Genomic DNA, 14,825 nt, shown 5'->3' on the forward strand with positions numbered 1-14,825 from the left:
ATTCTTAATAAATAGGCTTTAAAAAATTATAACTTCCGAACTGTTTTCAGGGTTTAGATATGATGATTAATTTGTTTCGGGACATAAGTCTATCTTACTATTAAAGTAATTTAGATTAAAAAATCTAAAAAATATGGTTAAAAAATTTCTAATGGTGATTAATTCTGAATGTTTCTAGCTTTATCCATTTAAAAAAATAAATAAAACCTTGCTATTAAATCAAATTTTTTGCAAAGAAGTGAAGTGAAGAATTATCTTTCAATGCGTTATAGTACGAAAAGTGAGCTTTCGAGAAAGAAAGCTATTCATATATTGATGTAAATTAGGACGAATTAGGAAAATATTATTTGTTTACAGATTTATAACCGACATTTTAAATCTATGTAAATTGTGAGAAATCATGACGACTGTATTGTTAAAAGTGAGTAATGCCTTTAGTTCATTTCTGCGTCTGTCATTGCAATAGTTTTTTACTTGATATGACGGTTAAATTCTGTTATTTGTATAAAATTCTTTTCAAAATTGATTTTATTGACTTAATCCTTTTTTTTTTCTCTAAGGATGCTTAAATCATTTTGAATGTCTTTGAAATGCATCATTTTTTTTTTTGTGTGTGGGGGGAAGAAAGAATTAGGCAGTGTTTGGACGAATATGCTTGTGTCAGTGAACTTACCCTTGCCGATTTATCTTTCTAAATATGCATTGTTACTCTCCTAATTAATATTATAAGCAATTATTCCATACCGGCATTTTGAATTACTGTTATGCACATTTTTTAAAAGTTAAGTAAGCAATAAAATCTGACTGCATTGCTTTATTCTTGTACATTCATTTTTTAGTAATTTGAAATGCTTTTTTTTTTAAATTAAAATTTTATCTATCGGCAATTTTTAAATTTCTCAATTTCTGTAAAGAAATGCTGCGATGAATATGGTTAGTACAAATGTATAAAAAACAATATAAAAGTTGAAATATTTGTTTGTTTGTTTTTTAAATAATTTTATATATTCTTCTTCTTTACTCAATCGAAGAATTTTTTTTTTGTTTTGCCTATTAAATTTAAATATATAAATTTTAAATATCAAATCTTGATTATTAGAATAAAGAGTACTTTGTCATTTCTTACTTTAAAATGTCTATCTTGAGAGGAAAACTGGATAAACTATAATATAGCAATTACTCAATGATAAGACTAATGAAATAAGGATTATTTGTTCTTGCTCAACTATCAACATATATTATTGTGATGCACTTCTTAGGTAATCATGAAAAGTAATTCTAAATGAATATATGTTCTAGTAATGATAATTATTGTTGTCTAAATAATTGATTTATCAAAGTGTTTGCAATAAATTTTTTACATATTAAAATAAGTAGCATAAAGCTCTAAAATAAACTTTTAAAATCTGAAAAAATAATTTGAATTTTGATAGCTTAGTTTTTAATTATGATCCTGAATGAAATATCTGCCTTATTTTCAGCATTGTACGAATAATATGGTTATTACTTCTATTTCAAAAGTTCCGATTAACTTGCTTTTTATCAAAACTTTTTAAAAACAAGAATTTCCAGATTGGAGTGGGTATTCCACAGTTTTACGCTGATTCCTGTGGGAAGTGTCAAAAGTGGTATTTCATGTATTATAAAATCATGACATACTGACATGTATTTTACTTGAACTTTTTCTAGTATTTTTTTACTTGACAACTTCAATATTCATTGCAGGGAGAATATGTATTTAATTAAAGTTGTAAAAGGACATGAACAAAATACATGAATGGAATTGAATTTTTTTATTATTTCTTTCTTCAAAGAAAAATTGGTATTTGCACTTGCAAATGTAATTCACTAATATTAATTCTTGTGATGTTCAAAAGATAAGTTTCGTAATTCTTAAAATGAACAGTAAATGTCCTCTCTTTCACTTAATTTCTGCTTGGAACTGTGCAATTACAACAACCTTCCATCTTTGTGCATCAGCTTCAACTGAACACTTTCTAGAATTACAAAGTAATACATCCAGCATTCCAGTGAACAATTTTGGTATTTGTAATAAATCCATGTTAGTGATTAATTGTAAAATTGCCAAATATTGCACACTAATAAGCTGTTTTATAACTAATATTCATCACACATAGTTAATAGTAACACATTTAGTTAATAGTAAAATAATTTTTTAAAGAAATTATCTACACTTTCTTGCTTCCTCTGAAATACTCATAATTTATAGCAGTGGGCAGTTCTGTCTTGTTAAAATTATATGCAGCTATAATTTGATAACATAGCTATAATGTGATCAAAACTTCATTATGTGAAAGCTGTATTTTTTCCATTGAGATTTTCAATTTAAACAATAAATTCATAAATTTCATATCAAATATAGTTGATGACATTATTATATCTTTTATCATAATGGACAATGATATTCTCCTCTTATGATTTTATAAAGTTTTTGATAAGCTATATATCTCTTCAAAAACTTTTCAAAATAATATAATGAAGAGAAATAAATTTTTATTTTGTAATTTCAATATTATTTCTTTTTCTCGTGCATTGGAATTCTGTGGATGTCCTTATCAAATTTTTACCTGATTATAATTTTAGGTAATTTACTATAAATGTTTGAAAAGAGTTTAATATTTAAAGAAGTGAGGATAAGATTAATAGAAAATTGTAGCTCATCGTTAATAATGCATAATATGATAGCCGAGTTTGCAGTACATTAAAATTCTTAATTTTTACTAGTGCTTTGTAGTTATTCTTTAAAGATCTTTATCTTCAGTTAGTGGAATGTTTAGATTAAAACTTTTTTTATACATATTTTAAATGAAATGTTGTCAAAATTTGAAAATAAAAACTTTGGTGATATTTGGCATTTATTTTCATTCTCTGATTTGAAAACACCTCGGCACTTTTGCACATGCATTAGGATGTGTTTATTTAATCAAAATAGGGTGAAAGTAAAAATAAAAAGAGATTCTTACATTTAACAATAAGGCGAACTCAAATTATCCTCAAGCATTGTAGATATAAAAACTGTGGATAACTTGTAATACTGTCTATAAAAGAACTAATTCACAATAAAATGCTTTAGAGCAGTTTTTTATTTACTGTAAAGGGCTTCAATATTAAATTAGGATGAATAAATGGGTGATTTCTGTTCTTAATATTTGATAATTTTCTTTTTTACAAAATAAGAATAATTTTTTATTTCTTGCTGAATTTTTTATAACATTTTAGATTACAATACTAAGCAATCTAGGTCACATTTTTTGATATTATGTTAAATATACTTTATGCCACCTCTGAAAGCCTTTGTGCCACTTGAACTAGCCATATGAGCAATCAAGACATAAGTTTTGAGTTAAAATAAAATACCACACTAAGAAACAACACAGTACTCGCATACATGTGGTAAAATGAGGGGGAAAAAATCTAATGAAGAGGAAATCAACGTTGAAGAATTCCGGAATGTACTTATCTTTTTGTATTTTATTTACCCCCATAGTAATCGTTGGAAAGTGATAGTCAGTGAGATACTGAAATGATAATAAAAATAAAAAATAATTATTATTGTTACATAAATTGAGAGATACATTAAAAAGTGTCTTATAAATGCCGATAACTTTAATGTTAAAAAAAAAAAAACTATTATCCAGTAAATCATCTCCCTTTTTATTGTGGAATTTAAAATGACACTCTTTTTCAAATTTTTTCAAATCTTCTTTTTCAAATCTTTTATTATTTTTCATTCTTATTTAGAATTTCATCTTAAACATAATAAATTTAGCTTTCCATTCCATTTCAAAAATGTCATTTTATATGATCTCAAGCAAAACTTAATTTTGTCTGTTAAATTATCTTAATAATTTTCATCATAAGATGATTTTGAGGGAGTTTTCTATATAATAATAGAATAATACCAGTCTGGTAATATTAAATAAATTTACAATCTTATTTTCTGTAACACTTAGGAAGAATTTGAGACAGACAAGATCTTAATTAGAACAGATGTCCTTTATGGTACAGTGGACTTGTTGAAGATTGTGCTGTATGCTTGATATAGTTATTTTACACAAGTAGATAGATATATTTTGAGATTGCTATATGTTAATCTTATTTATATTGAGTATCTAAAATAGCAATGCTGATAATAAATATTTAATTGTAATTTGGTCTGTTGTATGCTTCTTCTGTACTAACTTGCACTTAACAGTAAAAATCAGTGAATATTAAAACAATACATTTAAAGCCACTGCATAGGTTATTTTTAGTGAAATTTATATTTATGATAGTATTTAAAATGTATTATTTATAAATATTCAGCATTTTGTGATAAAACATTCAAATTAATAAGGAAGTTTCAAGTTAATAAATTTTAAATTTAATAATGAAATTTTAAAAAAATAAAATTAATAATTCTTATTTACAATACACATATATTTATTCCTTCAGGAAATTTAACATATTATTCGTTATTTCTAGGATAAAAACCTTCTTTCATTTGATGATCATTGGCCAGTTATGCAGCCAATAATTTTGAAGCTGCTGCATCAAGAAGCAGTGACAAGAACAGAATGGCAAGATTTATTTTGGTATGTTTGGTACTATAAGTTTTCATTTCCTCCATTTGCTTATTATATGTCTTTAATGCTTCTCTAGAATTTCAGGCTAACCGGGAAAGCTGAGAGTCGGGGAATTCTGGGAGGTTGAAAAAAGTCAGAGAAGTTTATTATGAAGCTGGAAATATTTTTTATAAATCAGTAATTTCCCTCGAACATAATTCGCTGGTATTTTTATTTCTTTTTAAGTAGATTGAAGCATTTTTTGGCAACTGATGAAAATCGTACTTTTACTGATAGTCTAAGACAAACTATAGGAGAGAAAGATTAACCATCGTATCTAATTTATTGCATAAATGTATAAATATATCAGGGGTGTTTGTGCTCCGGGGATTTTGAACTTCGATACCCGGAAATTCCGGGGGTCGTCGTTCAAAAGGAATAATAATGAATTATTTATTTTGATCTGGGTAATTTTGTTTGCTTTGAAAGCAGAAAACGCAAGGTCAGTGTGTGTGGTGAAAACGTTTCCTTTCTTTCTCCAAAGGCAGTGATAATGCGTGAAAAGGGGGAAAAAACTTCTTTTTTGTTCTTTCCTTATTGCGAGTTATGACTCATTCCCCTGGTTCTCGGACATTCTCTTCTGGATTCTTTTCGGCAAGTGGGTTCAAAGGTCTTATCTCTCCTGGCGTGGTACCAATAAGTAGAGAAGGGGGATTTTTCGCCGTATTAGCTATTTGTCATTGATCACTTCGCAACTTTTTTTTCTCCGCTGTGTAAAATTTTCGTTTCATTTATTGACGCACATGTAAATTTTTCGTTTCGTTTATTGAAATATTTTTTTATTTATGTACGCAAGAGAATTTCACTATGAAATTTCTCGATATAAATAGTGATATTATATAATTAGAAGAAGGTGTCCGGAATGCATTTAGGTGGAATTGGATTGAACGGAGAGATGGTAATGGGGATACCATCGGCACATGGTGCAAGAAAATAAATGTTGCTGGACAAGCATATTGTATTTTTTGTAACTCACTGCTGAAGTATGGTAGGGAAGGATTCAAGGCTTTCACAAATCATTCTAAAACTGTGACGCACATAAAATATTCAAAGTGCATTAGACATTCAATGACTTTAAGTAATTATGCTAATTCAAAAAATACTGATGACTTACTGGAGACTGATGCTCGGCCATTGGATATAGTGACAAGAAAAGCACGCCAAGAGGTATTAATAACTTCGTTTATCGCCGAGAATTCTCTTTCTGTCAATGTAGCTCCCAATTTAATTGAACTCTGCAAACAGTTGAGGCGCGATCAGACGGCACTAAACTCGTTGGAAATGTCCAGGACTGCTGCATGTTATAAGATGAAATATGGGCTCGCAAAAACTATTAAGGAAAATATCATTAAAACTTTAAAGGAGACTCCATTTTCTCTAAATTTGGATGAAAGTACTGGCAATGCTCAAGAAAGTATACTGGCAATATTGGTGCAGTTTTATGACAACAATCAAAATGAAGTTGTAGTTCATCATTTTGCATCTCTAAAGATGGAATCTTGCAATTCAGAAGCTGTTTTTAAAGCAGTTGTTAATACTGTTGAAGATAATAATATTCCATGGGCAAACTTAATTAGTGTATTAATGGACTCATGTAACACCATGCGTGGAAAAAAAAAAGGATATTGAAACCAGACTACGATCAAACAAAGCACCCCACTTATTAGATATTGATGGTGACACATGTCACACAGCTAATAACTGTGTAAAAAAATTTGCTTCTTGTTTTGATAGATACTTAGAAGATTTGTTTAATGACATCTATTTTGATATGAAAAGCTGCAGTAAAAGAGAATTTTTTCAAAATCTGTGAATCCCTTGCCATTAAAAAACTTAAGCCCTTGAAGAGACCAGACCATAGGTGGGTGTACATTTTATGTGTTTTAGAAAGAATCAAAGATCTGTGGGATGCTCTTATTGCATTTTATTTTCACTACTTGGATAAAACTGATAAAGGGGATTATTTTTCTTATGTTGAAACTGTATACAATAAAAGAAATATTTCTGCAGCTCAAAAAAAAAAAAAAAAAAAAATTGTTGAAGGGGTGTATTCTTGCTTGCATTTCCAACAACTCACAAAGGATGCTTTAGCTCGGATAAAAAGAATACTAAATGGGTTATTTGTTATGCAAAACAAAACTTTATTGCATATGGCATTATATTCAGCAGTATTACCAGAGTTCAACACATATATTAAATTATTTGAAACAAAAAAACCAATGCTTCATTTAATACATTCCAGTATTTATAAATTGATGGCAAAATTTTTCTCTTTTTTTATGAAGCCAGAAAATATAGAGTTCACATCTTATAATGATTTATTAAAGGTTGATGTCACAAATCCAGAATTCCATCTACCTAGCAAAGTAATATTTACTGGTGCAGAAGCTTCCACTCTCCTGAAGAAATTATCAAAAAATCATCCATTAGCAAAAGAATTCCAAATTTCTCTGATGAAAGCTTTTACTAATACAGCACAGCATATGAAACAGAAATTACCCCTTAAAAATTCATATCTAATTAGTTTTACAGCATTAGATCCAGAGCTAAGAGGTAAAACCAGTACAATATTAGCTTTTGAAAAATTATCATCTTTTATGTCCCATATTTTTAGTGATAGTGAAAAGTCAAAGTAGAAGCTGGAATAAGGTTATACCAGAATGATATTGATATCACCAAAGAAATGCTCTACACATCTGATGAAAGTGGAAATCAAGTCAAGTGTACAATTGATAAATATTGGTCTAAAGTTTTTAATTTAAAAAATGATTATAAGTATCCTACATTGGCTAAATTGGTCAGAGCCTGCCTTAGCTGCTTCCATGGCCCATTAGTGGAAAGTGCATTCAACTTAATGGATACACTTGTCACTGACTATAGAACCTCTTAAGATTGATTCCCTAGATGCAGTGCAGACTATTAAATATGATTTAATGGCTTCATGTGAAAAATATGGCTCAAAAAATCCAATGACTGATCCAATTCACAAAGATCTCTTACTCAATGTGAACAGAAGTTGGAAAACATATCAAGAGGACTTAAAAACATGTATTTCAGATGAGTCACCTATAAAAGTCTCTGAAAAACCTTCTACATTAGCAGAAAAGCAAACTGCTTCTACCTCTGCATGTGCAGTTCTCGAGGAAATTTCTTCAACTGTAAATGAGGAAAATAACAGTCAACCTTCCTGCAATTATGAAGTTCACCACAAAAGAAAGACAAGCCCACAAACATCAGAAAATAAAAAAAAGCAGCAGAAATTAGATAATTTTTTTTTAAAGAATTAATTCAGGTAATTTAAAATATTTACATAAAATGTAGTAGTTTATATGTTTAAAAATTTATGGTTATTAATTTTGCAAAAAAAGTAATTCATTGAACTTTTATAATTAGGTCATTCAATACTTCATAATTGTAATTTTTCATTCCCCCCCCCCTTCTCGAAACTCCAAAATGTCGGTAGTAAGACCGTAAAAGTTTCAGGGGATTTTTTGGGGTCCCACAAACACCCCTGATATATAATATTTTCACAAAAGTTTTTTAAGAATGTCAAGTTTTCGACGTAGTTAGCTAAAATTACTTTACATACTATGGAAAAAGCAGCCAACTAAAGCCCTGCTCCTGTTTCTGTTGTGATTTTAATCTTTGGGTCTCTTTTATTAAAATATATGTGGAATTATCCCCCCCCCCCCCCATGTTCTACCTTCAAAAGTCAAATTGATCATACCATATGTTATGAGAGTGAAAGTATGAATTTTGGACATTAATATTCAAAACTGGTTGTAAATTATTGATCTATTATTACAATTCTGAAACAATTTATTTTATTAAATATGTATTTGACAATTATTTTTTTCCCTTTTTCTCAGAGATCTTTTTGTTGAATTATGAAGTATCAGACTTTATTGCTATTATTTCCTTAAAACATTTCTTTTTGTTTATTTTTAAACATTATAAGCATGGATTACTAAATTGGATGCTATGGATGACATGAAATAAATGTAATTGCTTATATTTTCTTTTAACATTTTTTTAAGTTTTGTGTTCCATAAACTTCCCCTTACATTCAACAAAATGTTCCATAATTTAAAAATAATATTAATCATGAGAAATTAATTTCTTTGATACATTATAGTAGGTACACATGCTTCTTGTAATTTTTTCAAAAAAAATTTTTTTTTGAGTGTGGGGCAGCATTTTTTTATACGGTATATGAAACTGTTTGAAACAACAATTTACAAACTTCATTTGTACTAGCTTTTTTTAAAAATTTACCTCTAAAACTTTTTATACAAAAAAAAAAAAAAAAAAAAAATTATGATCAAATTTCCACGTTTTTTTTATATATTGCAGTTAGCTAAAAGTCAATGCAATTTTAATATCATTGAAGAACTTTTCTTATTTTGATGAAGAGATTCCATTTTCTACTTGTGAGTGAAGTGTTTTTTCTGTTAGCGTGTTGGTAAACAGTATGGATAGGGGAGACCTCACTTTAAGGAAACAAATCATTTTATTCTTAAGTGCTCGCCAATTTTCATATATTTTTGTACTGCATTTTTCATGGGTAAATTTGGCAAACATTTCTGAGATATGATTAATTGGCTAAACGTCAGTCTAGATGAGCATGTATTTTCTAGTGTTTAATATATTTGCTAAAAAAAAAAGGAAGGGTTTAATCTTTTCTGAAATTCAACACATGAAAATGTTTTTTTATTCTGAGAATTAAATATAGTTTTACATTGATTTTAGTTAAAAGGTAGAACAATTTTTCTAATACAGTTAAGAACATATTGTGCAATAATTAAAGAGAATAAAGGTGATACCATTCTGAAGATATTAGTGATGTCCTTAAAATGCCATTGAAATTTCTTTAAAAACTTGGAAATGTTAGGGGGATTCAAACAGCAGAAATACTGCCCACCTGAATTTCCTTCCTTCTCTAATTTTATGCATTCATTGATTTTGTATAAAAGTGTGTAAAAGATATTTTTTTATTCAACATTTTGTCTTTGTTCTAACAACCTTTTTAAAGTGTTCTAGAAATCAGAAAAGAATTTTGACAAGTTATATATAGCATATCCTTTTATTAGTCAATTACCAGATATATTTCTAAAAATAATGAGGTCTGGATCAATTTTACTGAATGAAACATTGTATGTCCCCCCCCCCCCCCCCGCCGAATAAAAAAGAGATTTAATTAGGATCAAAGGTATGTTTGTGATTTTTTTTTCTTTATATAGAAAGAACTAAAGAGGAAGGTAAGGGCATTGTATGTCTAAATTGGAAATAGAGCATATTTTTAAAATCTTAGATGAAGAAATTAAATCTTGTAAAGTTCAATGTAAAAAGAAATTGAGGTGAGGGAACAATAGAGCTGATATAAATGGAGGAAGCTAGTCGCTTGTTTCTAGTCTAAACAAGTGTACGCAACATGAGCCAAGTCACGTGTGAGAAATCTGGCCTTTTTTGGTGTCATATCGCAAATCTTAGCATACTCAAAAACTGCCGTGCAACGTTTTGTTTCCTGGCATTGGGTTTCATTTCCGGTTAACATTTCATAAATAGTTTATATATATATTCATTCTTTGAAAACTAAGCAAACTGGTTTCGAAAATAATGTTTTCTTTTTTACATCAATAGCCGAGTTTATTGATTTAAATTATGCTTACTTTTTTACTTTGTTTTTGTGCATTAATTAAAAGCAAGTATTTTTCTTCTTTAAGTAAACATTTTATTTCTTTTCTTTACCCCAAAACATCTTTTAATTTTACATTACATGTTCAAATACTTTTATTATTACCTCATGCAGATTTAAAAAAAACTTTTTATAATAAAAACAGATTATAAAAGTGACCCAGGTCTTTTTTTTTTCCCTTGAATATTCTGAATAATATTTATTTTTGCATAAAAAATGAAAAAGATATTAATTAAAACTGTTAAATTATTTTGAAATAATTTAGAAAGAAAAAAAAACACTAGCTCAGAATCGAACCCAGGTTTCCCGAATGCTACGCCAGTGCCCTAACCGCTGCACTACTCGAGCGCTCGTTTGTGTAACCCATTATTAGTATATAAGCTAATTTGAAAGTTTTAAAGTTGACTATTGAGTCTTAATATTTTCATTAATAAACATTCTAAATGTATACTCTCATTATACAAAATCTCATTCCGAACTCAGTTTTAAACCTCGTGCCTTCTACTTGTTAATGTCAGTTTTAAATATTTCGCTTCTGGTTTATAGTGTTGGCGATAACTTTACTTCTAACTACCGCAGAAACAAAATTAAATCATTTTTGGAATCTTAAATGTGTCGATTTAATACAAAATAATAAGAAAATTCAAAATTTTTACGAAAACGGTGATTTTAGGATGTGTGCATATCACAAGTTATTAATAAATGTTAACATTCAGACAAAATTTTTATTTGTAAAGATAGCATTTCTTTCTTTAATAGTTTATCTTTAGAATATCCACTAGTTTCTTTTTAGATCTTAATTAAAATTTATAAAAACATGCAATTACTGCTAGCACATTTATGAAATTTTACTATATAACATTTTCAATAAAACGTTTTAGTTTCATGATTTCATTCACAATGATGATTTAACGGTATAAAACGATTTACGGTATAATTCGATTCGAATATTTATGTTTAAAAAAACATATTGGAAATAATAAGGAACTTTATTTGCTCTAAAATAAATACACAATTATTAATCGGTCAATAGTGTTTTTTTACCATTACCAATAGTGTTTTTATGTAAACACTTGTATTGGCGAGAAAAAAATCACGCCAAGCTTGCAGCTAGGGATTGCAATACCGGTATTTTGAGCCATTTGTACAATTTTGTAATACCGGTATTCACAAGTTTAAATACCGGTTTTTCGGTATTTACTAGAATTTTTTGAAATGGTTCCCACTATACGTTCATGGATCCCAACATAGCAAAATAGTATTTGTTTTTGTTTTTATGTCTCCCTAATGGGCGAAATTAATTAGCAAATTAATGGCTTAATTAATTGCTTAAATCTAAATTAGCGAAACATGTATTATCCCTGAAAGATATTGTATCCATAACGACTGATGGAGCAACAGTTATGAAAAAAGTTGGGAAGTTGATTGGTGCAAATCAGCAATTGTGCTATACTCATGGAATTCAATTAGGAGTAATAGATGTATTATACCAAAAAAAAAATAAAGAATAGAAGAATAAAAATACTCTGGATATAGAAACTTCGGATTCCAACTTTGAAGAGAGGAAGAATGTGAGCGATCTTGGCAATGAAGATAATGACAATGTAATTGTTGAAGAAGATATTGCTAATGAGGATGGAGTATTAACCTATCAAGAATTGCTTCCTATAATTTACAAAGTTCGAAAAATTGTTATTTAAACGTTCCCCTATAAAAGATGACATATTACTAAAATACATACTAACTGAAAATAAAACAAAATATATGTTAATATTAGTTTTGAAAACACGCTGGAACCGTTTACTCCTAACATCACACTAGAACAGCACACATCACTATCTGAAGATTATATATTACATTGAAAAATCGCACAGAAAAAAAAGGCATATCGAAATAGAAAATGTCTTATGGTATTTACATAATTATAATGAATTTAAAAATGAAAAAGAAGAAAAGAAAATAACCAATTCAAATCTGATTAAGTTTATAGTAAATTTTCTTGAAATTTTTTACACTCAAACCTATCGACATTCAGAAGAATTCGGTACAGTTATCGAAGATAATGATGACACTAATGTCGATAGTGAAAAGGAATTGTCTCTTGAACAAAAATTAGAATTAGCGATAAATAAGAAAATTTCTACGAACCAAAATACAATACAGAAATCAGCTATATCCAAAACCATCTGATAAGAAATCGATTTATTTGAAGATGAGGGATTTAGAGGTAAATACTTGGAAAAAGTATATCGCTCATTGCTAACAGTATCACTAACTGTCGTAGATGCTGAAAGAGCGTTTTCGACAGCTAGTAAATTTTGCACAAAATTACTTTTCAGGCTTAATGGCAGTACAATTGATGCATTATGTTTTTTAAGATCACATTTCAAAAATTTGTATTAGTACCACAGACTGAATAGTGATATTTACAATTTCTTGTGATTTAAATAAATAAGTTGTTCCTTTACTTTTTTGTGATTCTTTATATATTGTTATTATTTTTTGTGATATTTACCCTTTCTAATAAAACTGGCAAATAAAACAAAGAAACACGTGTGCTTTCTTTCTTTTTCTAAAATTTCTAATACCGGTATTAAAACCGGTATCCCGGTATTAAGATCTAAAAAATACTGAATACCGGTATTGAAATTTTGGTCCGGTATTGCAATCCCTACTTGCAGCTAAGCGCTTGCAACACATTCGAGATTAAAATAAAGCAAGTAACAAAATATAATGCAGTTACATCAGTTTAAATGAAGCTTAATAACAAATTAAATAAATTTAATACAATAACTAAACCAAACTATGAAATATTATTCAGTTTTAACACCAAAATCACTGAGTGATGGAGGTTACAAAATTTTAAATTGACTTAAAATGGACATAAACCGAATATGTTTATTGTACATACCTGTGAAATGATACAGAACTATCCTTAGAAGCTTTTTCTTTGCATCCAATTGCACAGCAATAGTTAATAATGGCTTAAATAAGTTTTAAAATCCAACAGTTTAAAGCGAGAAAAAATCTGCCATTGAAATATAATGGAGAATGCGGTTACAGTGAACACAAATTTTGTCCACAAGTCACGTGATTTTATTTTGTCCTACACCAAAGTAGGGTTGCACTCCCTCTGTTAGTATCTCAGCTCTATGGAGGGAACATACTTTAATGTTACAGATTGTATTATAAATAAAAGTTTGTTAATCATTTTAAATCAATATATGAAAATGATAATCAAAAAGGGTTGCACCAAGTCTTTTTCATTTTGGAGTATGACAATTGTCACTTCATATAACTTGTTGTTATTTATCAAATTATACAACAAAAAATTCCATATTAAAATGAAATGAAAATTTTCCAGTTAAACTTAAATGCTCTTGTGTAAAAATAAATTAAAAATAAAGTGACAATTCACTTATTCAAAACTTCATTTCAGAACTGTAAAATTAAAAATTGGAACATATCCAATTTCAAATAATGAAATATGCTAGTTGCATGTCACAACATCCCAATATCCAGAAGAGGTACTTATAATTAACACAATTGCAAAACTTCATTAAAAAGGTAAATATGCTTTAACTGTGTTGTTGATTTGTATATGATGGGACAATTCAAATATAATAAGCTTTGAAAAGTTTCATGGAAAATGGAAATGGTTTTATAAGGTGCTTAAATAAGAAAACTAATTTCAGTATTTATTTATTTTATTTTTTTAAATTTTTAGTATCCACCTTTCATGATCAGCTGATTCACCAGGTTTATTGGTTGTATTTATAAGTATAGCTTCATATACCATGATTTTGTAAAATTGGCAGACATCAAAGATGTATTATATTAATAGCCTTATATCTGTTCTATTCATTGTGTATATAGGCTATCCGAGTAAAATTGTTCCACGACATATGTTACTAAAAGTATAAATATATATATAATATGATGTAACCACGTTCTTATTCCTAATATAAATTATGCAGATATTGAATAGAATCCTTGTTTTTTAGTTTTCAACAATGGAAACTGTGCTGTTAAATGTTTGAAAAAACATTTTAGATTTTATCAACATGAATGAAAATATTATTTTAAAACATAATTAAAAGTGTTTGAAATATTAAATCCATTCTAAGGAATTTTACAGCAACTAAATATATTTATATAAAAAGTATTTTTTGGATATTAAAATCATGGAAAAGTCATTTGTATTGAGAACTAGCTTGTAGCCGCCGCAGAAAAACTAATTTTGGAAATATCATTTGAAATAGCTATTTTGTTTAATTAAGAATGATATATAAAGGAAAAGTATAATTTTTTTTTTTGTTTACTTTATTATTCAATTGTTTTAGGGTAGACAATATAAATAATATATAATGTCCCGTCTTCAGCAAAAACAAATTTTTTGTCTATCCAATTCATGAGCAACCGACATATTACTGGCCATGTGAAAAACATGGATTTTGTAGGTTCAATTCACATACTTGAAGTGATTGACCTTGTGTCTTGTTGGT

General features: G+C 28.2%; 1 protein-coding gene across 1 annotated transcript in view; it reads left to right on the forward strand.

The window, feature by feature from the left end:
• The first annotated feature begins 254 nt into the window (after positions 1-254).
• The window catches only part of LOC129975223 (cullin-5-like), a 53,559-nt gene continuing 38,988 nt past the window's right edge, over positions 255-14,825 (forward strand). The window contains exons 1-2 of the mRNA XM_056088246.1: positions 255-421; positions 4,486-4,595. Of these exons, the coding sequence (XP_055944221.1) occupies positions 401-421; positions 4,486-4,595 (131 nt within the window). The 5' untranslated portion in view covers positions 255-400. The remainder of the gene's footprint in view (positions 422-4,485; positions 4,596-14,825) is intronic.

Source organism: Argiope bruennichi, chromosome 7, assembly GCF_947563725.1.
Source record: "Argiope bruennichi chromosome 7, qqArgBrue1.1, whole genome shotgun sequence".
Lineage (NCBI taxonomy): Eukaryota > Metazoa > Arthropoda > Arachnida > Araneae > Araneidae > Argiope > Argiope bruennichi.